This window comes from Saccopteryx leptura, chromosome 2 (genome assembly GCF_036850995.1).
Source record: "Saccopteryx leptura isolate mSacLep1 chromosome 2, mSacLep1_pri_phased_curated, whole genome shotgun sequence".
In the NCBI taxonomy this organism is placed as follows: domain Eukaryota; kingdom Metazoa; phylum Chordata; class Mammalia; order Chiroptera; family Emballonuridae; genus Saccopteryx; species Saccopteryx leptura.
Genome location: NC_089504.1, coordinates 230,394,719 through 230,422,493, shown reverse-complemented (window position 1 = coordinate 230,422,493; position 27,775 = coordinate 230,394,719). Strand labels below are relative to the sequence as shown.

The window sequence follows — 27,775 nt, the reverse complement described above, 5'->3', positions numbered from 1 at the left end:
CCCTCCCTGCCTTCTAACCTGACCTCCACCACCTATGTTTTAGTAGGAAAATGCCTTCCAAATTCCATACAATCACCGACAAATCATTTCTGGGAAAAACAAAGACCCTTTGGTAAGTTTACTTTCCCACCCTGAATGAGCCCCTCTGGCCACACTGGGTCCTTAATTTCTAGTCCTCCGACCTTGTTTGGACTCCCATGGGTAAAAGTGCCACCTAACACCACTGTGAGGCTCTTCAGGGCCCAGACCACTTGGTCACCAACACCTATGGACGACAGATCTTCCCCTCCAGGTCAATCCACTGCAGCTCCCTTCAGAGTGCTAGGGGACATGAGATGGCAGGTGCTCCCTGCTAATTTTCATTCCCTGGGCCAGCTGGGGTCCCCTGAGGAAGGCCAGTGTTTGCACATGTTTCTTAGCAGCCCTGCCCCCCCCCAATGCAGAGCCCCTCCAGCAGCTCAGAGGAAGGGTGGCCCGCAGCAGGATAGAAACAACAAGGTGTATATATACAAAATAAACTAAAAATGCATTAAAGGCCTAAAGGTAAGACCTGAAACCATAAGACTCCTAGAAGAAAACACAGGCAGTAAACTCTCTGACATCACTCTTAGTAATATATTTTTTGGATATGTCTCCTCCAACAAGAAAAATAAAAAATAAATAGGACTACAGCAAAGGAAATCACCAACAGAAAATGACAATCTACTGTATGCGAGGAGATATTTTCTAACGATACATCCAATAAGGAGTTAATATCCAAAATATATAAGGAACTCATACAACTTTAACACATAACAAACAATCCGATTAAAAGACTGGCAGAGGCCTGACCTGCGGTGGCTCAGTGGGTAAAAGCATCAACTTGAAACACTGAGGACGCCGGTTCAAAACCCGGGGCTTCCCTGGTCAAGGCACATATGGGAGTTGATGCTTTCTGCTCCTCCCTCCCTTCTCTCTCTCTCTCTCTCTCTCTGTCTCCTCTCTTTAAAATTAATAAAATCTAAAAAAATAAAAATTAAAAATTAAAAGACTGGCAGAGGACCTAAATAGACATTTTTCAAAAGAGGACAAAGAGATGGCCAAAAGACATATAAAAAGATGCTCAAGGCCTGATCTGTGGTGGTGCAGTGGATAAAGTGTCGACCTGGAAACACTGAGGTCGCCAGTTCAAAACCCTGGACCTGCCTGGTCAAGGCACATATGGGAGTTGATGCTTCCTGCTCCTCCCCCCTTCTCTCTCTCCTCTCTCCTCTCTAAAATGAATAAATAAATAAAAATATTTTTAAAAAAGATGCTCAATGTTACTAATCAGAAAAATGCAAATTAAAACCACAATAAGCTATTATCTCCCACAATCAGAATGTCTATCATTAACAAATCAACAAATGAGTGCTGGTAAGGCTGTAAAGAAAAAGAAACCCTAGTGCACTGCTGGGGGAACTGCAAACTGGTACAACCACTATGGAAAACAGTATGGAGGGTCCTCAAAAAATTACAAATAGAACTACCATATTCCGCTTCTGGTTATTTATCCAAAGCAATCCAAAACAGTAATTTTCAAAGATACATGCACCCCTATGTTCACTGCAGCATTATTTACAATAGGCAAGATATGGAAGCAACTAAGTGTCCATCAACAGACAATTGGATAAAGATATAGAATATACATACAACGAAATATTTGATCATAAAAAAGAATGAAACCTTACCATTTCTGACAACATGGATGTACCTAAAGGGTATTATGCTCACGGAAAAAAAGACAGATAAAAGACAAATACTATATGATTTCACTTATATGTGGAATCTAAAAATCAAAATAAACAGATTACAACAAATAGTTATTAAAAAACTCCCAACAAACACAAGTCCTGGACCAATGGCTTCCCAGGTGAATTTTATCAGGCATTCAAAGAAGAACTAACATCTGTCCTTCTCAAGCTATTCCAAAAATATTCAAGAAGGAAGCCTTTCAAGCTCATTTTACAAGGCAAGTACTGTATTATCCTAATTCTAAAACCAGGTAAAGACACTATAAAGAAATAAAAAAATAAAATTATAAAGGCCAATATCCCTGAACATGGATGCTAAAATTCTCAACAAAATATTAGCAAACCGATGGATCCAGCAATACATTAAAAAGATACATCATGATCAAGTGGGATTTATTCCAGGGAGGCAAGGCTAGTACAATATTCACAAATCAATAAATGTGATTCATCACATAAATAAAATGAAGGCTAAAAATCACATGATCATATACAGTATATAGGTGCAGAAAAAGCATTTGATAAAATCCAATAGCCATTTACAATAAAAACTTTTAGCAATGTGGAAATACAAGATACATACTTCAATATAATAAAAGCCATATATGACTAACAGCCAACATCACACTCAATGGGCAAAAATTAAAAGCAATCCTTTTTTTGTATTAATATGTACAATTTATTTTATTTTACTTATTTTTGTGACAGAAAGAGAGAGATACATAGGGACAGACAGAAAAGGAGAGAGATGAGAAGCATCAATTCTTTGTTGCGGCACCTTAGTTGTTCATTGATTGCCTTCTCATATGTGCCTTGACCAGGGGGCTACAGAAGACCGAGTGACCCCTTGCTCAAGCCAGCGACCTTGGGCTCAAGTTGGTGAGCCTTGTTCAAACCAGATAAGCCTGTGCTCAAGCTGGTGACCTCGGAGTCTCAAACCTGGGTACTCCGTGTCCCAGTCCGACACTCTATCCACTGTGCCACTGCCTGGTCAGGCAAAAAAGCAATCCTCTTAAGATCAGGGACAAGACAGGGGTGTCCCCTTTTACCACTCTTATTCAATATCATACTAGAAGTACTAGCCACAGCACTCAGATGAGAAGTAAAAGGCACCCAAGTTGGAAAAGACGTAGTAAAACTGTTAATATTTGCTGACATGACACTGCACATAGATACCTTAAAGTAAAGTCTCAACCATAAAACTATTACACCTGATATGACCTAATAAATGAATTTGGCTAAGTGGCAGGATATAAAAGTAATATTCAGAAATTTGTGGCATTTTTATATACCAACAATAAACTGTCAGAAAGAGAAATTAAGAAAACAATTCCATTCACTACTGCAACAACAAAAAAATAAAGTGCCTAGGAATAAATTTAACCAAGGAGGTAAGAGATTTGTACTCGGGAAAATTTAAGACATTGAAAAAAAAAAGAAACTGAGGAAGATACAAATGAATGGAAGCATATACCATGTTCATGGATAGATAGAATATCATTAAAATGTCCATACTACCCAAAGTAATCTATAGATTCAATGCAATTCCTATTAAAATACCAATCTCATACTTCACAAATCTAGAACCAATATTCTTAGAACCAATATTCTAAGAAGAACCCAAAGAGCCTCAGCAATCGTAAAAATAAAGAATAAATGAAGGTGTCACACTTTCTGATATCAAGTTATACTACAAGGCCACTGTAATCAAAACAGCATGGTACTGACATAAGAACAGGCATACAGATCAATGGAACAGAACAGAGAACCCAGAAATAAAACCACGCCTTTATGGTCAGTTGATATCTGACAAAGGAGGTAAGAGCATACAATGGAGTAAAGATAGTCTCTTTAATAAATGGTGCAGGGGCTTGACCTGTGGTGGCGCAGTGGATAAAGTGTCCACCTGGAACACTTGAGGTCACCGGTTTGAAACCCTGGGCCTGCCTGGTTAAGGCACATATAGGAGTTGATGCTTCCTGCTCCTCCCCCTTCTCTCTCTTGCTCTCTATTCCTCTTTCCTTCTCTCTCTCTCTCCTCTCTGAAAAATTAATCAAGTCTTAAAAAAAAAAGATTTCTAAATAAATAAATAAATGGTGCTGGGAAACCTGAATGTCCACATACAGAAGAATGGAATCAGGCCCTAATTCTATATCATACAAAAAATTTAACTCAAAATGAATCAAAGATATACACATAAAAAAGTATAAAACTCTTGCCCTGAATAGGTAGCTCAATTGGTTAGAGCACTGTTCCAACACGCCAAGGTTGTGGGTTTTATCCCTGGTCAGGGCACATATAAGAATCAACCAATAAATGCACAAATGAATGGAACAATAAACTGATATTTCTCTAAAATCAATAAATAAAATTTTTTAAAAAATGAACTCCCAGCCCTGGCCAGTTGGCTCAGTGGTAGAGCGTCGGCCTGGCGTGCAGAAGTCCCGGGTTCGATTCCCGGCCAGGGCACACAGGAGAAGCGCCCATCTGCTTCTCCACCCCTCCCCCTCTCCTTCCTCTCTGTCGCTCTCTTCCCCTCCCGCAGCCGAGGCTCCATTGGAGCAAAGATGGCCCAGGCGCTGGGGATGGCTCCTTGGCCCCTGCCCCAGGCGCTAGAGTGGCTCTGGTCGCAACAGAGTGACCCCCCGGAGGGGCAGAGCATCGCCCCTGGTGGGCAGAGCGTCGCCCCCTGGTGGGCGTGCCGGGTGGATCCTGGTCGGGCGCATGCGGGAGCCTGTCTGACTGTCTCTCCCCGTTTCCAGGTTCGGAAAAATACAAAAAAAAACAACTCCCAATATATGCAATAACATGGATGGATCTCAACATTACGCTCAGTGAGATAAACCACACATAACAAAGTATATTCCATTTACATAAAATTTCATACAAGACATATCTAATTGCCTGACCAGGGAGTGGCACAGTGGATAGAGCATCGAACTGGGATGCTGGCTCGAGCAAGGGGTTACTCAGTCTGCTGAAGGCCCGCGGTCAAGGCACATATGAGAAAGCAATCAATGAACTAAGGTCTTGCAATGAAAAACTGATGATTGATTCTTCTCATCTCTCTCCGTTCCTGTCTGTCTGTCCCTGTCTATCCCTCTCTCTGACTCACTCTCTGTCCCTGTAAAAAAAAAAAAAAAAAAAAAAAAAAAAGACATATCTAACCTATGCTGACAGAAGGCAGATCAGCAATTGCATGCAACCATGGGTGGGCACTGACCCCACAGGAACACATACATGTTCTCCACCTTGAGTGTGACAGTTATCACACAGGTGTATATGTCTATCAAGAACCAATGAACTAGCCTGACCTGTGGTGGCGCAGCAGATAAAGCACTGATCTGGAACGCTGAGGTCACAGGCTCGAAACCCTGGGCTTGCCTGGTCAAGGCACGTATGGGAGTTGATGCTTCCTGCTCCTCCCCCCCTTTTCTCTCTCTCCCTCCTCACTAAAGTGAATAAAAATGAAATTTTAAAAACAAACAAAAACAATGAACTGCCCTGGCCAGATGGCTCAAATTGCCAGTTCGATTACTGCTCAGGGCACATACAAGAACAGACAGAGGCCCTGGCCGGTTGGCTCAGTGGTAGAGCATCGGCCTTGCGTGTAAGGGATCCCGGGTTCGATTCCCAGCCAGGGCACACAGGAGAAGTGCCCACCTGCTTCTCCACCCCTTCCCCTCTCCTTCCTCTCTGTCTCTCTCTTCCCCTCCCGCAGCCAAGGCTTCATTTGAGCGGGGATGGCCCGGGAGCTGGGGATGGCTCCTTGGCCTCTGCCCCAGGCGCTAGAGTGGCTCTGGTCGCAATAGAGCGACACCCCGGAGGGGCAGAGCGTCGCCCCCTGGTGGACGTGCCGGGTGGATCCTGGTCGGGCGCATGTGGGAGTCTGTCTGACTGTCTCTCCGTTTCCAGCTTCGGAAAAATAAAAAAAAATAATAAAAAAAAGAACAGACAGATGTTCCCCTCTCTCTCTCTCTCTCTCTCCCCCTTCCTCTCTAAAAACAGTAAAATAAACATTAAACATTTTTTTTAAATTTATATAAATAAAAATGAAACTAACAATATATATTCCTAAACATAGCCAAAAGCCTGGAAGGGCTATGTTCACCAAGTGATTACATTTACACATACACACACACTGCACAGGCAGGTACCACATAGTGACATTTTTATTCAATGATGAACGGCATTTACCATGGTTGTACACCACACAGCCTAGATAGATGTGAGGTAGGCTATACCGTCTAGATCTGTGTAGTTATGCATACTCTGTGATGTTTGCACAACAAAATCATCCAACCATACATTCCTCAGATTGTACATGGTTCCAGACTTCAGACATGCTCCATAGGAAGTTACCTTGTTGTTAGTTACAGAATTCCCCTAAACCCACAGCAGTAAACATTGGTTTCATTTTACTCAGCCAACTGCAATGGCTTTAACATACCATAAAAAGAACTTGAACCGCCTGACCAGGCAGTGGTGCAGAGGATAGAGCGTCAGACTGGGATGCCGAAGACCCAGGTTTGAGACCCCAAGGTTGCCAGCTTGAGCACGGGCTCATCTGATTTGAGCAAAGCTCACCAGCTTAGACTCAAGGTCGCTGGCTTAAGCAAGGGGTCACTCGGTCTGGTGAAGGCCTGCGGTCAAGGTACATATGAGAAAGCAATCAATGAACAACTAAGGTGTAGCAATGCTCAACAAGAAACTAATGATTGATGCTTCTCGTCTCTCCGTTCCTGTCTGTCCCTGTCTATCCCTCTCTCTGACTCTCTGTAAAAATAAATAAAAAATAATAAAAAAAAAAGAACTTGAACCTTAGAGTAGGCAAAGATTTTAATGTGTAAAAAGAAAACTCGGAAAGGTGAGACAGCTTGCCCAAGGTCACACAGCTGATGGCGCCCAGAGCCCAAGTACCCGTTGACCCTGCCAACCCTCGCTCCTCGCCACCCCTCTGCAAGAGCCGTGCCCTCTCCCCCACCCCAGAGTACCAGTTGCAGAGAATGAGGTGGCATAGATTTTGGAGTTAAGGTTTCTTTGGTACTGTCACCAAAAAAAATAAATAATATTTCAATAAAGGAAAGCTACTGGTATAAATTCAAGAGCTCTACGTTGTGGGAAGAAGGCCAAACGCGAACGCCTGTCTGCGTTATCACAGACTTTCAAGTCAAGAACACTCAAATTCACCTCCCATCTAACCAGTCAGAGCCTTCAGAGCAGGGAGGCAACAAGTACACAAACAAACGCTGGTGGGCAAGTAGTTCACCTCCACCTCCTGCTGCCACTACATAACTTTAGTACTAAGAACTCTTCCTAGTAACGTGGTATTGTTCAAAGAGCGTGGGATTTGGTGTGACCAGGTATCTATTCTGGAACACACTCTGCTATCAAACTAGTCTTTCCAGTTATTGTAAAATGGCTCTAACATTTGCCCTGCCCACCTCGGTAAGCAGTTGTAACTAAAAAAAGGTTCAGAAAAATTGTGAAGTGCTCTTCAACATTACAACTATGTTCTTAAAGAGTTTTGATACAGGCCTGACCAGGCAGTGGCACAGTGGATAGAGCAGGGGTCGGGAACCTTTTTGGCTGAGAGAGCCATGAACACCACATATTTTAAAATGTAATTCCATGAGAGCCATGCAACGACCCATGTACGTTATGCATTATCCAATAAAAATTTGGTGTTGTCCCGGAGGACAGCTGTGATTGGCTCCAGCCACCCGCAACCATAAACATGAGTGGTAGGAAATGAATGGAGTGTAATACATGAGAATGTTTTATATTTTTAACGTTATTTTTTTTTATTATTAAAGATTTGTCTGCGAGCCAGATGTAGCCATCAAAAGAGCCACATCTGGCTCGCTAGCCATAGTTACTGACTCCTGAGATAGAGCATCAGACTGGGACGCAGAGGACCCATGTTCGAAACCCCAAGGTCGCCGACTTAAGCGCGGGCTGACCAGCTTGAGCGCGGGATCGCTGGCTTGAGCATGGGATCATAGACATGACCCCATGGGTCCCTGGCTTGAGCCCAAGGTCGCTGACTTAAGCAAGGGGTCACTCACTCTGCTGTAGCCCCCTGGTCAAGGCACATATGAGAAAGCAAACAATGAACAAAGGTGCTGCAACGAATTGATGCTTCTCATCTCTCTCTCTTCCTGTCTGTCCCTCTCTCTGTCACACACAAAAAAATGTTTTGATACAGGGGGATAACCAGCTGTTTTTCCAACACAAGAGACATCTATTTATGAATAGCAAAGAGGAACAAAGGCCTCCTGCTGACATCTGAACAATGGGGGCTAACAGGAATGCTGTGTGTGTGAGGGGAAGGTTATACCACCCCTCGACCCATATCTACCTCCTGGTAATCCAGGAAATGCTATTTGGTAAAAAATCCAATCACCGCCTCTACTGTGCCACTGATCCCAAGTGCTCACCCTCAGCAGTAACTACCAGCCTGTCTTCTCTCTCAGCTCTAGAAATGCCAGACTTGATCTGGCAATATGAAGGGATTATATTCCAGCAAAAATCACAAGAAATTGTCATGCGCCACTTAAAAACGGAGCCCTGAAGGGAATCTTGCAGCTCATCTGCCATGGTTCCTAAATCTGGCTGGTCATTATTAGAAAAAGCCCAGTGGGGCTTTTTTATTTTTATAATTTTTATTCATTGATCTGAGGGAGAGAGGGAGAGAGAGAGAAACATCAATCTGTTCCTGTATGTGCCTGGATTGGGGATTGAACCCGCAACCTCTGAGCCTTGGGATGATGCTCTAACCAAGTGAGCTTTCAGGCCAGGGATAGGGGGCTTCTTTTTTTTTTTTTTTTTTTTTTTTTTCTGAACCTGGAAACGGGGAGAGACAGTCAGACAGACTCCCGCATGTGCCCGACCGGGATCCACCCGGCACGCCCACCAGGGGCAACACTCTGCCCACCAGGGGGCGATGCACTGCCCCTCCGGGGCGTCGCTCTGCCGCAACCAGAGCCACTCTAGCGCCTGGGGCAGAGACCAAGGAGCCATCCCCAGCGCCCGGGCCATCTTTGCTCCAATGGAGCCTTGGCTGCGGGAGGGGAAGAGAGAGACAGAGAGGAAGGGGGGGGTGGAGAAGCAAATGGGCGCTTCTCCTATGTGCTCTGGCCGGGAATCGAACCCGGGTCCCCCGCACGCCAGGCCGACGCTCTACCGCTGAGCCAACCGGCCAGGGCCGGCTTCTTCTTTTTAATTAATTTATTTATTCATTTTTAGAGAGAGAGAGAGAAAGGGAGAGAGAAGGGGGGAGGAGCAGGAAGCATCAACTCCCATATGTGCCTTGACCAGGCAAGCCTAGGGTTTTGAACTGAAGACCTCAGCATTCCAGGTCGATGCTTTATCCACTGCGCCACCACAGGCCAGGTTAGGGTTTTTTTTTTTAAAAACAAAGGTCTCAGGACTTGCTCAAATCTCTGGATGAGACCAAAGAATCCATGTTTAAAGTTCCCCAACAACTGTAATGATCAGGTTGGCATACGCTCTCATTTTTCAGGAGATGACAGTGATTAGAAGACACCAGGGGTGGGACTAAGACCCAGCTCCTCACTGCCAGTTTCAAAATCACCCTCTCAAAATCTGCTGTCTGGCCTGAAATCTTCCAGTGTCTATTCCAGGGGTCCCCAAACTTTTTACACAGGGGGCCAGTTCACTATCCCTCAGACCGTTGGAGGGCCGGACTATAAAAAAAACTATGAACAAATCCCTATGCACACTGCACATATCTTAAAGTAAAAAAACAAAACGGGAACAAATACAATATTTAAAATAAAAAACAAGTAAATTTAAATCAAGAAACTGACCAGTATTTCAATGGGAACTATGGGCCTGCTTTTGGCTAATGAGATGGTCAATGTGCTCCTCTCACTGACCACCAATGAAAGAGGTGCCCCTTCCGGAAGTGCAGCGGGGGCCGGATAAATGGCCTCAGGGGGCCGCAGTTTGGGGACCCCTGGTCTATTCTGAGTCCAGACCATTTTCCCTTCATAAAGTGAAATGTTGCAGCCCTATTTTAAAATTCAGGAGCAATTCTGTGGCCATTTTATTCAACCCAAAAAATGGTATCTAACAAGTCCAGTTGCTCTTTTTTAAATATTTTACTTAACGACTTTAGAGAGAAAAGAGAGAGAGAGAGAAGGGGGTGAGGAGGAGCAGGAGCATGAACTCGTAGCAGTTACTTCTCATATGTGCCTTGACTGGGCAAGCCTGGGGTTTTGAACTGGGGACCTAAGCATTCTAGGTTGATGCTTGATCCACTGCACCACCACAGGTCAGGCTGAAGCCCAGTTCCTTACCAACAGGGGCTTCAGATCTCACACTGTACTAAGCCACTCAACTCGCATAGCCCGTCCCTGCCTAGGCCCTAGAACTGAGTGCGAATCAGCTGTGCCCTCCTTATAAACAATTGTTTTTTAGGTCCTAACTCTTACATGGCAGCAATCCCAATTATATAAACAGCTTAAAAAACTACTGGTATTGGTCTTTTACGATTTTGGAGGTAGTAAATTTCTTCCAAATGAAGAGTCTCTTGGAAGCCTTTGAAGTGGGTGATTTCCTGAAAGCATTCAGGCTCACGGCAGGGTGAGTCAGCTTGACAAATACCTGGGGTCAGAGACAAGCCAGTTTGGGTCTGACACCTGAGTGGTCATAAGAGCAGTCTCACAAATACTTCACTAGTCTGAAGGAAAAAAACATCTTTACAGAGGAAACCACTAATATCATGGAAAGAAAAAGAGTACAGTATACTTTGAAAGTTTGCTTCATATACAACGCAATTACCCTTCACCAAAGGATTTTGTGGTATAATACCAGAAACAGAAAACCTTTCGTTTTTCTTGGTCTGAGGTAGGTTATTATAAAGTCCAAGGCATGTGAACAGACCAAATGGAGGACACATAAGCACACAGGCAAATACCTCTTAGGGTAAAGACCACATCTAGATCTGCATGGCCAGTTGACTAAGTCACACTTTTACAGGACTGTTGGAAATCAAGCAAAATTCTTTTTTATTTTTATTTATTTTTGTATTATTTCTGAAGTTGGAAATGGGGAGGCAGTCAGATTCCCGCATGCGCCCGAACAGGATCCACCCAGCATGCCCACCAGGGGGCATTGCTCTGTTGCAACCAGGGCCATTCTAGCGCCTGAGGCAGAGGCCATGGAGCCATCTTCAGCGCCCGGGCCAACTTTTGTTCCAATGGAGCCTTAGCTGCGGGAGGGGAAGAAAGAGACAGAGAGGAAGGAGAGGGGGAGGGATGGAGAAGCAGATGGGCACTTCTCCTGTGTGCTCTGGCCGGGAATCGAACCAGAACTCCTGCATGCCAGGCCGACGCTCTACCACTGAGCCAACCAGCCAGGGCTATTTTCATTTTTTTTACAGAGAGAGAGTCAGAGAGAGGGATATACAGGGACAGACAGGAATGGAGAGAGATGAGAAGCATCAATCATCAGTTTCTCATCGCAACACCTTAGTTGTTCATTGATTGCTTTCTCATATGTGCCTTGATCGCGGGCCTTCAGCAGACCGAGTAACCCCTTGCTTGAGGCAGCAACTTTGGGTCCAAGCCGGTGAGTTTTGCTCAAACCAGATGAGCCCGCACTCAAGCTGGGTCCTCAGCATCCCAGTCCGACTCTATCCACTGTGCCACCCCCTGGTCAGGCATCAAGCAAAATTCTTAAACTGGATTCTATTGGAGGAAGAGGGCCGGAACCAGAAACCAAAAACAAAAACAGGATTTTGGGAGGAAGCCTAGATAAACTATGTTAGAGCTAGAAGGACTCTCAGAATCATGTTCCAAACTAACCCACTGTTTCACTGTTGAACACACAAAGGGCCAAACAGGAAGTGACATATCCTAGTTCACACAGCCCTGAGGACCATGCTGGGACTCACCTTCAGGAGCCAGAGGCCCTGCCACTGAATTCAACTGAGCTGGATTACCAATGTGGAGCAGCTCATGAGGGAACCCAATGCATCATTCCAAATATTGTAATGCCTTACCTTCACCCCCTCTTTGCCCAGGTCACCAAGATCTACTGATATTTCAGATTTTTCATTTGTTAAATTACGGCTGCAAAAAAGGCATTTTTAGTTTCCAGTGTGAGTGAGAGACAGAGAGAAGAAGGGAGGGAGATGAGAAGCATCAGCTCATAGTTGTGTCACTTTAGTTGTTCACTGATTGCTTCTCATATGTCCCTTGACTGGGGGGCTCAAGCCGAGCCGGTGACCTTGGGCTTCAAGCCAGTGAATGACCTTTGAGCTCAAGCCAGCAACCCCACGCTTAAGACTGTGACCCCGTGTTCAAGCTGGAGACCTCAGGGTTTCAAACCCGGGACCTCAGTGTCCTAGGATGACGCCAAAGAAGGCAATTTTTAAACGTATACAATTTCAATATTTACTGAATGTCTGCTCTGAGTCAGGTATCGTCCTGGGCCACAGGAAGCACAGATGAATAAGATAGTTCATAATGCATCACACATGGTTCAACATCAAAGCCCCCCCCCCCCTCCACGGCCCTATTGTGGCAGGAGAATTTTGAGCAATAATGATAAAGGAATTTGACTATTTTAGTCTGGTTCCTGGTGAGAATGTATCCACATCCCAGAAGTCCAACCGTTTCAGCTCATCCTCTGAGAAGGGAGTGAGTGGACAGGATCCAGTCCCAATATAAGGCATAAACTCTGAGGATTTCAACAGCAGAAAATTCTACTCAAAGCCCTTGGGTAGATCAGGGGTAGGTCTGGAGACAGAGGGAAGCCTGGCCTGACACTTCAGATATAACTTCTGTATCTGGCCAAAAAAAGCCCATTAGAGAAATGAGCTCCAAGAAAGCACAGTCCATTTTTTCAAACATCCCAACTTTGGGGCATTTAGAGAGTGCCAGGCGAGACATCAGGTTATTCCTACCTCCCAGTGACTAGCGAGTTTGGGTGGAATCTCCAATCCCAGCTTCTCCAGCTCTCGCTCCCTATACTTCTCATATTGCCGGTAACCTGCATAACCGCCGCCAGTCGCAAACAGAAGGGGCAGGGGGCGCAACAGGAACAAGGTTCGAGCAGGGGTAGTGTGGAATTTTCTGGTATCTGTAACAACAACAGGAAAATGTTGAGCCTAGGAAAAGGGACAGGAATGAGTCATGCAAACAGTACCAATGGGAGGGCCAAGAAAAGTCAATGCATCATAGTACTTTAGTAAAGGTAACTGGACCCTGAAGGGACCTCGTGGGCTGGTGCAACCCTGATTCACTACTGAGACCTTCTGTCTCCAAATTCTATCAATTAGCAAGGGACAAGTATCTTCCCTATGAAACTACAATGCACCTCAATTGCCACCACAGTCACAGAATTTAAGAAAATGCTGAATAGCAAAGAGGTCCAGAAACTAGTCAAGGTTGTCCAACTAGGCACCAACAGGTCCAGAACTGGCAGCCAGGTACCAATTCTTACCCAGGGCTCTTTGATCTTACTTTAACAATGCAGGTCCAGTTCTGACTAGACACTACTATTCTCAATGCAAAATCTCATAAACTCTTATAGTTTAACAATAAAGGACAATCTAATTTTTAAATGTAGAAAGGATTTGAATAGATATATCTTCAAAAAAGATATATGGGGAGGGGGGAATGGGAGAGGGATAGGGGGTGGGGAGGGGCACAAAGAAAACAAGATAGAAGGTGACAGAGGACAATCTGACTTTGGGTGGTGGGTATGCAACATAATTGAACGACAAGATAACCTGGACTTGTTATCTTTGAATATATGTATCCTGATTTATTGATGTCACCCCATTAAAAAAATAAATAAATAAATTAAAAAAAAAAGGAAAAAAAAAAAAAGATATATGAATATAGCCCATGAGCACATGAAAAGATGCCCAACATCTGTTATAGGTTGAATTGTGTTGCCCGAAAATTCTTAGAGAGTATTGAAATTCTAACCCCTAATACAGGGGTCAGGAACCTATGGCTTGTGAGCTAGCTGTGGCTCTTTTGATGACTGCATCTAGCTCGCAGACAAATCTTTAATAATAAAAAATAATGTTAAAATATAAAACATTCTCATTTATTACAATCCATTCATTTCCTACCACTCATGTTCATGGTTGCGGGTGGCTGGAGCCAATCACAGCTATCCTCCGGGACAACACCAAATTTTTATTGGATAATGCATAACGTACATGGGTCGTTGTATGGCTTTCATGGAATTACATTTTAAAATATGTAGCGTTCATGGCTCTCTCAGCCAAAAAGGTTCCCGACCCCTGCCCTAGTATCTCCAAATACTACCTTACTTGGATACAGGGTCTCCACAGAAGTAATCAAGTTAAAAGAAAGTCATGATAGTGAGTCCTAATCCAATGACTGGAGTCATTATAAAAAAGGGAAATTTGGGTCCTGGCCAGGTGGCTCAGTGGATAAAGTATCAACCTGGAATGCTAGAGTTCATGAGTCTGACACCCAATCAGGCATCTATAAGAAGCAATCAGTGAGTGCACAAATAAATAAAACAACAAGTAGATGCTTCTCTCTATCCTATCCTCTCTCTCTCTCTTTCTCAAATCAATTTAAAAAAATTTAAAGGGGGAAGTATAGACACAGACATGCACACAGGGAGAATGCTATATGAAGATGGAGGCAGAGATTGGGGTGATGCTTCTATAAGCCAAGGAAGCCAGAGATGTCCAGCAAACCATTAGAAGCTGGACATGTGGCATGGAACAGATTCTCCCTCACAGCTCTCAGAAGGAAACAACCCTGTGACACCCTGATCTCAGACCTCTCGTCTCCAGATCTGTGAAAAAATAAACTTCTATTGTTTAAGTCACTTGGTGTATGAGACTTTGTATTGCCACATAACCCAGCAAGATATACACCTAAAAGAAGTGAAAGACATTATCTACATAAAGCTTGTACAAGAATGTTCAACAGAAGCATTATTTATAACAGACAAAAAATGGAAACACTCCAAATTCCATCAACTGGTGACTGAATAAAAAAAATGTGGTCCATCCATAAGTGGAATATTATTTGATAACAAAAAGGAATGAAGCATTGACACATGCTACACTATGAACCCTGAAAACAGTATGTAAAAGCAGCCAGCCACAAAAGGCTGCACACTGTGTGAGTCCATTTACATGAAGAGTCTAGTATAGGAAACATACCATAGAACATAAAGCACATTACTGGTTTCCTGGAGCTGGAGAAAGGGATAAACAGGGAGTGATAGTTTAATGGGTCAAGTACTGCTAATGGGAAGGGGGAGAAAATGTTCTAAAATTGGATAGTGGTGACGGTTGCATAACTCTGTAATATGCTGAATTTTATGGTATGCAAATTATATCTCAATAAAACTGTTAAACTATCTCAAAGAGCTGAATTCTCAGTAGCATGTGCAAAACCAAAGAGCATACCTTTCATACTGCCTTTGACTTCCAATGGAAGGAGATTATCCTGCTCCCTATTGTCCCTCTATCATGTTTTAGTTACGGCTGTTTTTTTTTTAATGAGCGAGTGAGGATGTTAATAATCTCTTCCGTCTTCTAATTATTCCTAATGTACCCTTACTATTTAATAACTAAATATTCTACCTCTGACCAAAAATAACATCAAAAAGCAAGAAAAGGCTTGATCTGTGGTGGCACAACAGATAAAGCGTTGACCTGGAACACTGAGGTCGTCGGTTTGAAACCCTGGCCTTGCCCGGTCAAGGCACATACAGGAAGCAACTATGTGTGGATGCTTCCTGCTTCTATCCCCTTGGCTCTTTCTCTCTCCTCGATCTAAAATCAATAAATAAAATATCGTAAAAAAGAAAAAGACAGCCTGATCAGGAGGTGGTGCAGTGGACAGAGTGTCAGACTGGGATACAGAGGACCCAGGTTCGAGACCCCAAGGTCGCCAGCTTCAGCGCGGGCTCATCTGGTTTGAGCAGAACTCACCAGCTTGAGCCCAAGGTTGCTGGCTTGAGCAAGGGGTTACTCGGTCTGCTGAAGGCCCGCGGTCAAGGCACATATGAGAAAGAAATCAATGAACAACTAAGGTGTAGCAATGCGCAACGAAAAACTAATAATTGATGCTTCTCATCTCTCCGTTCCCGTCTGTCCCTGTCTATCCCTCTGACTCTCTCTGTCTCTGGAAAAAAAAGAAAAAGACAATACACATTTCCAAAGGGTTCAAATACCTCCTACAAGATCAAAAAGGTTCATAACAGTGTGGGATGTGGGGAACTAATGTACTCATGATCACTTCCTGCTTGTATGAGGGCAAACTGGAATAAGCTCTTTGAAGAGCAATTTGGCTTTAATATCAAAATGTAAAATATATAAACCTTTTGATTAATTCTACACCTTTATAAATATATCCTGAAAATGCACAAAGAGATGTTACTACAGATTCACCTATAGCAATGGTCGGCAAACCACAGCTCGTGAGCCACATGCGGCTCAATCAGATTGAGGACGTTTTTAGCAAAGGCCAGCTTAGGAGTACCCTAATTAAATTAATAACAATGTACCTACCTATTTAGTTTAAGTTTAAAAAATTTGGCTCTCAAAAGAAATTTCAATCGTTGTACTTTGATGTTTGGCTCTGATGACTAATGAGTTTGCCGACCACTGACCTATAGTAAAAAAAAAAAAAAAGACTGGAAATAATGCCTAGCACTAAGTGGTAGTCAGACAACAGATCACCATGCAGTCAGTAAAAACAATGAGAAAATAATGGCTAATGCCTCAGGACTAACTACATGCCAGGCACTGTGAGCCTTCCAGGTACAATTTCATTTCCTTCTAACAACTCTATGGAATAGGTGCTGTTTACCCCAATTTACTGCTGAGCAAGCTGAACCAGAGAGGCCAACACCACCTCTAACTGCCACTTACTTGCGGAAAAGGTTCGGAGAGGCAGCTTCCCTAGGGACTGCAGGACACGGCTCAGGGCAGTGTTTTCACAGTGATGGAGGCTAGAATCAAGCAAAAATAAACCATTAAACACTTTTCTTTCTTTCTTTTTTTTTTTGATAGAGACAGAGAGAAAGTCAGATCAAAGAGGGACAGATAGGGACAAACTGGGACAGATAAACAGGAAGGGAGGGAGATGAGAAGCATCAATTCTTCGTTGTGGCTCCTTAGTTGTTTATTAATTACTTTCTCATATGTGCCTTGACCAGGAAGCTACAGCAGAGCAAGTGACCCCTTTCTCAAGCCAGTGACCTTGGGCTTCAAGCCAGAGACCTTTGGGCTCAAGTCAGTGACCACCGGGGTCATGTCTATGATCCCACAATCAAGCTAGCAACCCTGTGCCCACGCTCAAGCCGGCAACCGTTGGGTTTCGAACCTGGCTCCTCTGAGTCCCAGTCCGATGCTCTATCTACTGCGCCACTGTCTGGTCAGGCAAACATTTTTCTTAAAATTAAAAAAAATAGATCAGTTGGCAAAATTTGAATACAGTCTATAGATTGAATAACAGTACTGTATCCATGTCAGTTCACTGGTTTTGACCATTGCACTGTGGTTACATAAGAAAATATCCTGGTAGGATAAAGGCAGAAATAGGTGAGAGGTAAGTTAAAGGTAAGTTACATCAAATCTGTAATTTACTCTTAAGTGTTTCAGGAAAAACACACACACACACACAGAGGAGAATAAAGCAAACACAGCTAATATCTGGGGAATCTGGCTAAAGGGTATTTGGGAATTCTATGTATTATTTTTATAACTTTTCTGTAAGTTTGAAACTACTTAATAAAAAATGACTTTTTTGCCTGGCTGTGGTGGCGCAGTGGATAAAGCGTCGACCTGGAAATGCTGAGGTCACAGGCTCGAAACCCTGGGCTTGCCTGGTCAAGGCACATATGGGAGTTGATGCTTCCAGCTCCTCCCCCCTTCTCTCTCTCTCTGTCTCTCTCTCCCTCTCTGTCTCTCCTCTCTAAAAATGAGTAAAGTAAAAAAAAAAATAATAATAAAATAAAAAAAAAAGCAATAAAAACGACTTTTTCTTAAGCACGAGAGCATAATAGGCAGTAAAACCAGCAGTCTTCCACAAGCCACGTTTCTGTGCCACAGAACAGCTACATGCAACCTTGTAAACGTCCAACCCCTACTCCTTGAAGAATATAATATTGCAGGTAGCTGAAATTTTAAATTTTAAATGGTTGTCCTGGAAAAAAGGCCACAAACAAACCACGCTGAACTATTCCAATCTATTTCATGTCTGGAAGGCCCAATTGGTTTAGATTTTTTCTCTCCACCACCCCATTGGTTTAGAATTTTTGACATCTTTTGTGGCTTCTTTGCCACAAAACCTACTTTGACAGAATGAATAGATTTCAATGATCTAAGAAAAATGATCTGAGAAAAATTTCAGCAAGTAAGAAAGAAAGAGACAAGACAGACAGACAGGAAGGGAGAGAGGTGAGAAACATCAACTCATAATTCCCTCACTTTAGTTGTTCATTGATTGCCTCTCATCTGTGCCTTGACCAAAGGGCTCAATCCAAGCCAGTGTGACCACTTGCTCAAGCCAACAACCTTGGGATCATGTCAATGATCCTATGCTCAAACAGGATACCCCGTGCTCAAGCTGGTGAGCCTGTACTCAAGTCAGGGACCTTGGAGTCTCGAACTTGGATTCTCAGCATCCCAGATCAATGCTCTATCCGTTGCACCACCACCGGTTAGGCAGCACGAATGAGCTTTAAGTCACAACTGGATCTCCTCTTAAAGAGCATAAATCCCACTCTCAATTCAGAAAGCAGTTAGTTCAGTTTCCCCAAATACTGATTCAAATTCTAAAGTAAGGAAACTATGGTCTTGTCAGTGTTTCTTTCTTCCTTGGAGTCCTTTATGATAGAAGTAATCATTATAGCCTGACCCGTGGTGTTGCAGTGGATAAAGTATTGACCCAGAATGCTGAGGTTTCTGGTTCGAAACCCTGGGCTTGCCCAGTCAAGGCACATATAAGTTGATGCTTCCTGCTCCTCCCCCTGTTCTCTCTATCTCTTTCCTCTCTCTCTCCTCTCTATTTCTCTAATAAAAATGGATAAATTTTTTAAAAATTTCTTTAAAAAAATAATCATTATAAATGTCTAAATTGCTATTTTTGTAGAAAATGGAATCAATGATTTTCATACAATAATATCTATTTTCATGGATATTTAGTGGTTATGTCTTATCTAAATATCCTGTACACATTATCAGATTAGACACCTTTATTTTTTTCATGTGAAATTTCCTTAAAAACACCCTTACAAGCATGGTGCAAAGATGGCTAATGTGATGAATCTGATCCTCCTGTAAGGCAAATAGGTTTGTGTGGAGAAAAAGTTGGGACCATGATAATCACCACCCCTAAGGCCAGAAAGATGTACAGCTATGAACACAGAGAAAGGTGTGTTCCAAAATATGAACATTCATCTCTCAGACTGGATACTCCCACCACTAGAGCTAAAAGCCTAAAATCATGCTCTCCAAACAGAATTAGAAGTGTAAAAGCTGACTAAAGGCTACATTGTTGTGTTCTGTACAATATTGTTCATTCTAGAATTAATGCCGAACCCCTGAACTAAAAAAAGAACGTTTGCAGACTGTTGAGTAAGGCTTTTTGGGGGGCTGTGGGAGGTATGAATGGGAGATAATCTGTTATCCACCATAACCGGGCGCACCACGCTCAGGTGGTCTGAGTGTGGTCTTCCACCTCAGCAGCCCCGAGGGGGAACACACAAAGCTCACCTCTCCTACACTGCTACAGCCCCAGCTTCTGGGACAGGTGCCTGGCAAATGCCCCATTACATCAGTTTGTCTTTTATTAAGAGATCATTCCCTGGTGCATTGATAAAGCTTTGATCTGGAACGCTGAGGTCGCTGGTTCGAAGCTCTGGGTGTGCCTTGACCAGGCACATACACATACAGCAACGACGAGTTGATGCTTCCAACTCCTCTCCCCTGCCTTTCTCTCCTCTCTCTAAAATCAGTAATAAAATCTTTAAAAAAAAAAAAAAAAGAATCATTCCCGCCTGACCAGGCGGTGGCGCAGTGGATAGAGCGTCGGACTGGGATGCAGAGGACCCAGGTTCGAGACTTCGAGGTCGCCAGCTTCAGCGCGGGCTCATCTGGTTCAAGCAAAGCTCACCAGTTTGGACCCAAGGTCACTGGTTCGAGCAAGGGGTTACTCGGTCTGCTGAAGGCCCGCGGTCAAGGTACATATGAGAAAGCAATCAATGAACAACTAAGGTCTTGCAACGAAAAACTGATGATCGATACTTCTCTCTCTCTCCGTTCCTGTCTGTCTGTCCCTATCTATCCCTCTCTCTGTCCCTGTAAAAAAAAAAAAAAAAAAGAGCTCATTCCCGTCCTCACATAAATGCTGTACTTATCCCAATCTTACATAAATACTGTCCATTGTCTTTCTCTGTTTCCACCCACTTTTTGCTCTTTTGTAACAAGCTCTTAAAAAAAGAGCTATGTTCACTGTCACCATGTCCTCACCTCCCACTCTCTCTTAATCCCACTCAACTAGGCTTTTGTTCCTATCCTGTTCATCTCGTCAAGGTCACCGACCTCCATGTTGCCAACAATGCACATTTCTTGGGCCTCATGTTATCTGACCTCTCAGCAGCACTTGCCACAGCTGATCTCTTTCTCCTCCTTTATTTTTTTTATGAGATTTTTAAAAAGAGTTTATTCATTTTCGAGAGGAGAGATAGAGAAAAGGGGAAGGAGCAGGAAGCATCAGCTCCCATATGTGCCTCAACGAGGCAAGCCCGGGGTTTCAAACTGGTGACCTCAGCATTCCAGGTCAAGGCTTTATTCACTGCACTACCACAGGTCAGGCTCCTCCTTTATTTTTTTTAAATCCAGGTGTAACTGAAATATAACATATCAGTTTCAAGTGCAGAACATAATTTCATATTTGTATATATTGCAAAATGATCACAAGTCTAGTTAACATTTGTTACCATACATAGTTAAAAAAAATATTTTTTCTTCTGATGAGAACTTTAAGATTTACTTTTAGCAACTTTCAAATATGCACACAATACAGTATTAGGTGTAGGCACCATGCTGTACATTACATCCCATGACTTATTTCATAACTGGAAGTTTGTACCTTTGACCTCCTTCACTCTTTCCTTGAAATACTTTCATCGCTTGACTCCTAGGACCCTGGCTTTCCTCCAACCTCTCTGGTCTCTCCCTAACCTCAAACTGATGCCATGCCAGGGTTACATATTCTCAGAGATGCTCATCCTGTCTAATCTTCAATAGCTAGATACTGATGATTCCCTCACTGCTTCTTCAGAGACCTCCAGATCCCTATTTCCAACTGGCTATCCGGCATCTGCACTTTGAGTCATCTCAAACTGAGGTTAGAGGAATTCTTGACCCTCCCTAACTCTTCTTCTTCAACCTGTTCCTCCCTCAGAGATATTCACCTATAGCAGCCACTAGCCAGATGTCAACCAAATCCACTTCTTCTTCTTCCTGGGCACCCAGGAGACTACATTTCCCAGCCTCCCTTGCAGTAGAGTGACTACAGAATTGAGTTCTAACCACTGTGTGGACCCTTCAGGATTCCCAGGCATCCAACTCTAGGCTTTCCCCTTTCAGCCTGCTTGATGCTGACAAATATGCAGACCTTGAGAAGCCATGTGTTAAAGATGGCATAAGGCCTGACCTGTGGTGGTGCAGTGGATAAAGCATCGACCTGGAATGCTGAGGTTGCTGGTTCAAAACCCTGGGCTTGCCCGGTCAAGGCACATATGAGAGTTGAAGCTTCCTGCTCTTCCCCTCTTCTCTCTCTTTCTCTCTCTCTCTCTCTCCTCTAAAATGAATAAATAAATAAAAATAATTAAAAAGCATAATAATGGAAGATGAACATAGATATATAACTTAAAAAAAAAAAAGATGGCATAAGACTAGGTCTTCAAATCACTACTACCCCACACCTATCAAGAGCACCCACTTGGGACTTCACAAGATTGAGAGAAACTTTTACTGTGTTAAATCAGTGAGATGCTGGGGTTTACCTGTGACCATAGCAGCATTACTATAGGTATAATTAGTACCCTATGTCAAAAAGAGGCACTTCCATTCACCCAGCTACACAGGTCAAAACCCTAGGACCCATTCTTAAGTCCTCTCTTTCTCACTATCCACATTCAATCCACTGATAAGGAATGAATACTGTACCTTCAAAATATACCGCTCACAAAAATTAGAGGGTATTTTCAAAATGAATATGAAGCGATAAAACATCCTTTAATTTTTGTGAGCAGTATATACCCTTATCTGCCTATTTTTAACCCCCTAACTATAGGCATAGGCATACCTCAGAGATACTGCGGGTTTTAGTTTAGATACTACTGTTAGTTTCAGACCATCACAATTAAAAGCAAGTATGCAATAATGCAAGTTGTAATCTTTCTGTTGGTTCAGAGTCTTACCTTCAATTTGTAAAAACATGCACCAGTGAAGTGCAATCAAACAAGTATGCCTGTACTCTAACCCTAGCCCAAGCCACCTGATCTCTTACCCATGACTGCAATAACCTGCTCTCTGCTTCCACTTGTGGCCCTCCATTTCCTGTTCACCACAAAACAGCCAGAGTGACCTTTTCAAAACAGAAAATAAGACCAGACCCTATGTAACTGGTCATTGCTGAACTAACTCCCAGATCTTCTACTGCTTTCTCTCTTCTCCCAGCTCACCCCTTTTGCCACTCCTTCACACCTTTGCCCCTTTCTACACCTTTGCGTTTGCTCTACCAGGCACACACTTCTACGTGGCTCACTCCTGTATCAGTTCTCTGCTCAAATGCTTCCTCTTCAGTTGGTTTTTCTTGACCACCTTGTGCCCAAGAGCTGCCCCTCTTGAGTACTCTCTAATCCCTTACTTATCTTCCTTTATTTTTCTTCCTAGCACTTCTCACTACCTGAAATGAACAGATTCTACCTCTAGTCACCTATCTGCTAACTGTCTGTATGCCTATGTGAATGCAGGGGTTTGTCTGTCCTCTCACTGGACTACAACCTCAACAATGAGATTCAGCCTCAGGGCAATGAATGAATAAAATCAATCAGCTATCTCTTCCATGTGGTGAACTGACAGTGGGCATCCTGCAAGCAGGTGATTACAGCCCATAATTAAGCACTCAAGTCTGACTGAGTGCCTCAAATCTCAGTCCTGCCACTTTTTAGCTTTGTGACCTTAGAAAATTTCTTAATTCCAAGCTTCATTTTCTCCACCTGTAAAAACAGGACCTACAGCTCATGAACAGTATGTAAAACCATCAGCTGAGGGCCTGGCACCTAGTTATATATTATACCACGCATGTGTGTTAACTCAATTAATTATATTAAAAGTTATATATTACTACATAGAAGTTATACATTACTATATATAATAAAAGTAATAGAGTTGTTATTCATCTGACACACACTGGGATGGCCATGTCAATAGTCTATGACCAATGTCCATATTGTCTCTATTATAAAAATATTCTTAACATCACCTCTGGTGGTAGCATTTTACTATGTGGTAATATCTCTCTTGTTTTCTAAAGCTGTGAAAGTTCTTCTAAAAATGAATTGGCAGGCCTCTCTTTTCTTTTCTTTTTTTCTTAAGTGAGAATCAGGGAGGCAGAGAGACAGACTCCCGCATGCACCCTACTGGGATCTACCTGGCAAGCCCACTAGGGAGCAATGCTCTGCCCATCTGGGGCCATTGCTCAGTTGCAACTGGAGCCATTTCAGCGCCTGAGGCAAGTCCATGGTGCCATCATCAGCGCCCGGGCTAACTTGCTCCAACGGAGCCATGGCTGTGGGAGGGGAAGAGAGAGATAGAAGGGAGAAGGGTGGAGAAGGAGAAAGGTGGAGAAGGAGAAGGGTGGAAAAGGGAGGGGTGGAGAAGGAGACAGGTGGAAAGGGAAGGATGGAGAAGGGGAAGGGCGGAGAAGCAGGTGGTCACTTCATCTCTGTGCCCTGACCGGAAATCGAACCTGGGACATCAACATGACGGCCGATGCTCTACCACTGAGCCAACTGGCAAGGGCCATTTGGCAGGCCTCTTGATGGCCTTATTTCACATCCTATCTTATGTTATTTAGTAGAGTGTTTCCTCTTTCTCCTATTAAACTGTAAAATTCTTTAAGCACTTGTTTACCCTACCCCTACTGAATCTGGATTTGGCAGCACAGTTGGAATATATCTGAGAATCTATTTCCAATAAATATCCACCCCATTCTTTTATCACACAAGTGTGGGAAACATGGCCCTAAAGTATCACCCAAAATGTTGCTCTGTTTGCTCACCTGTCCCATATCACCCAGTTACTGAAAAACTTACCCATATCCTACCCCTCCCAATCACCGCATCGAAATCTAGTCTTATTACGTACATTGGTACTAGAGTGTGACTTCCCCCTTTTTCAATGACAGTGAGTACATCTTCCTCATAATCACTAAAAAAATATTTTAGAAGTGCCATTTTTAGTCTTTCCAACTCATGACACAGTTTAGAAGAATATATGGCTGACTCAAGCAGCACACCTGGTAATAACACTGAAACCACAGAAACCCACCTGTCCAAATCTTAAGTTACCACAGCTTCTTCCTGAGAGACCTACACTGTCTTTGAATAGTTTATAATGGGAGAGTTAAGCTTTCATGTTAAGGCCAATGACAGTTTTTGTCCCCTCTCAGTCCAAAATCAGTGTCCTTTTACTTCCCAAAATTACAATGCTAGGTCATCTTAGGTCACAGAGCAAGCTTCGATCAATACCTATAAAATGAACCCTGCTTGTAAACACAAAAGTACCATGCGTCTCTAACCTTCCTTCTTTGAAATGATGCCAAGCGGCTGACTCTGAGTCACAGCTACCAACATTTTAATACATTTTTCGAGAGTCCAACTGCTCCCAAGCTATTTGGGATAATAATAATAAATGCTCAGACGGTAGGCAGCCTGAAGAAAAAGTTCTCACATGAGAAAGAGAGATACCCAGCCTGACCTGTGCTGGTGCAGTGGATCAAGTGGCGACTTGGAATGCTGAGGTTGCCAGTTCAAAACCCTGGGCTTGCCTGGTCAAGGCACATACGGGAGTTGATGCTTCCTGCTCCTCCCCCTTCTCTCTCTCTCTTCTCTAAAATAAATAATTTAAAAAAAAGAGAGAGATACTCAGCTGGTTCTGCTGCTAACTGACTGGATGAAACTGAGCAAAGCCCTTCCTCAGAGCCTCAATTACACCAACTCCAAAAAAGAGCTGGATTTACACGACTCCTCAGGTCTCTTCCAGCTCTAAAATCCTAAGAGTTCGGAGTCCTCTGGGTAACCAAGCCCTCAATTCCACAACAGACTACTCTGTGATACGGAATCCAACCCCCTCACTTCAAAGAACAAGAATCCCACGTGAAAGCCGCCCGACTCCCAGTCCAGTGCTCTCCCCACACTGCACCACGCGTTCAGGGGGAACACGCACCCCCGAGAGCAGCGTCCAGTCCTGCCTCGACTCTAGTGGAAGGCACACAGCTTATCTCATCTTTCTTTCTCTTTTTCTTGTCCTTTGTGCACTTCTACCTAGCTGGAAAGGGCATAAGCGAGAGCACTTAAACCAGATACTAAAGCCAGACAGCCCTTCGCCGCGGCAAACCTCACCGGCTCCCGAGCTCGAGGTGAAGGCGGGGCTCGGTCTCCACCGGCGCTCTCCTCAGAGCGAGCGGGCGAAAAAGAAACGACTCCTTTCTCCCAACCGGGTTTAGCCCAGGCCGCCCCCCTCCCTGAGACGGCTCCTCAAGCACTGTACCTGCTCCGCCACGGCGTAACCCCGCGCAGCAACCTCGGCCAACCGCTCACCACGGAAGCTGCCATCTTGTCTCCACCTACTCAGTAGGCCACGCCCACCTTTTTACACACGAGGCGCACCACGTGGCGTCACGAGCCTAGAGCTCTCAAAGCCAATGAGGAACGCTGATGCTTGTGGGCGGAGTCTATTGAGGTCCTGCCCCCAGCTGTTCCCCATCCCACAGCCTGAAGCTTGGGGCACCTCCAAAGCCAGGTTGGGTAGGTGTGGAAGATTCTTTCTCCTGCTGTACCAAACCTGGGCCCGGGCGCAGCGTTGCCAGTACAGAGTTATGTTCGTATCTCCAACTGTAATATGTGTTTGTGTATTTTTTCTTTTGGTTTTGACAATTTTTATTTAACATATCTTAATGTTTATGCAAATTATAGATTGTTATATCTTCCTGCTGGATTTGCCCATTTTACCGTGATGACTATCTCTATTCACCTCTAACAGCTATTTGCCTTAATGTTTAGCCATATCTGATATTAGTACAGCTATGCTATGTTTTTTGTTTAGTGTTTGTATGTCTTTTACTAATGTTTTCAAATTCTATGTGTCCTTATATTGACAGCATATCTTTTTGTAATATTACCGGGACTTGTTTCTAAATTTAGTCTGATAATATTTATCTTTTTTTTTTTTTTTTTTTGTATTTTTCCGAAGCTGTAAACTGGGAGACAGTCAGACTCCCGCATGTGCCCGACCGGGATCCACCCGGCACGCCCACCAGGGGGCGTCGCTCTATTGCGACCAGAGCCACTCTAGCGCCTAGGGCAGAGGCCAAGGAGCCATCCCCAGCGCCCGGGCCATCTTTGCTCCAATGGAGCCATGGAGCCTTGGCTGCGGGAGGGGAAGAGAGAGACAGAGAGGAAGGGGAGGGGGAGAGGTGGAGAAGCAGATGGGCACTTCTCCTGTGTGCCCTGGCCGGGAATCGAACCTGGGACCCCTTGCACGCCAGGCCGACGCTCTACCACTGAGCCAACCGGCCAGGGCCGGTAATTGAATCTTTTAGTCTGTCAGTAAGTTACCAGTAGATTTAGATTTAAATCTACTTACATTTATTTTCTATTTGACCAAATTGTTCTATATTCCCTTTTCTGTCCTTTCTCACCTATATTTGAATTTCTCAAGTTTCTTTTCTTTAAACTTTTTTATTGAACCTGTGGTGGTGCAGTGGATAAAGTATCGACCCGGAATGCTGAGGTCGCAGGTTCAAACCCCCGGGCTTGTCTGGTCAAGGCACATATGGGAGTTGATACTTCCTGCTCCTCCCCTATTCTCATTCTCTTTCCCCCCTCTCTAAAATGAATAAATAAAATGTTTTTAAAAAAAGTTTAAAAAAATTGTTTTTATTGATTTTAGAGAGAGAAAGGAAGGGAGAGAGAAAGAAAAGTATCAATTTGTTCTATTTAATTGTGCATTCACTGGTTGCTTCTGGTATATGCCCTGACCTGGAATTGACCCAGCAACCTTGGCCTATCAGGATGAACCTCCAATCACCTGAGCTACCTGGTCAGGGATGTCAAGTTTCTTTTGATTTTATTTATTGATTTTATGTCAGGGGGACTGTCACCTCATAGTTGCTTCAGTTTTAGTTGTTGTTCATTGCTTGCTTATACTTGTATGTGCCTTGACCAGGCAAGTCCAAAGTTTCGAACTGGTGACCTCAGCATTCCAGATCAATGCTCTATCCACTGCGCCACCACAGGGCAAGGCAAGTTTCTTAATTATTGCATTCTTTCCCATCTGTTAACTGATTAGTTATACCTTCTGTATTAGTCTTTTAATGGTTACTCTATAGAGATTAAAACATGTATGTTGTTTTTATTTAGGTAAAATTTACATAGAAGAGAGGGTATTGAGAATTATCAACTCATTTTAGTTTTTTTTTTTTCTTTTCTTTTTTTTTTCTTTTTTTTCTGAAGCTGGAAACAGGGAGAGACAGTCAGACAGACTCCCGCATGCTCCCGACCGGGATCCACCCGGCTCGCCCACCAGGGGCGGTGCTCTGCCCCCCAGGGGGCGATGCTCTGCCCATCCTGGGCGTCGCCATATTGCGACCAGAGCCACTCTAGTGCCTGAGGCAGAGGCCACAGAGCCATGCCCAGTGCCCGGGCCATCTTTGCTCCAATGGAGCCTT

The 27,775-nt window shown here is 43.7% G+C and overlaps 1 protein-coding gene across 3 annotated transcripts in view; it reads right to left on the bottom strand.

The window, feature by feature from the left end:
- The window catches only part of PISD (phosphatidylserine decarboxylase), a 37,963-nt gene extending 12,269 nt beyond the window's left edge, over nt 1-25,694 (bottom strand). The window contains exons 1-4 of one of the 3 annotated variants that reach the window (XM_066370437.1): nt 25,592-25,670; nt 21,473-21,602; nt 16,681-16,760; nt 12,706-12,881 (exon numbers count right to left, since the gene is read on the bottom strand). In XM_066370437.1, the coding sequence (XP_066226534.1) occupies nt 12,706-12,881; nt 16,681-16,760; nt 21,473-21,498 (282 nt within the window). In that variant the 5' untranslated portion in view covers nt 21,499-21,602; nt 25,592-25,670. Of the gene's footprint in view, nt 1-12,705; nt 12,882-16,680; nt 16,761-21,472; nt 21,603-25,591 lie in introns of those variants that run through there. The other 2 variants (XM_066370436.1, XM_066370438.1) reach the window with 2 other exon arrangements.
- Nucleotides 25,695-27,775: the final 2,081 nt, after the last annotated feature.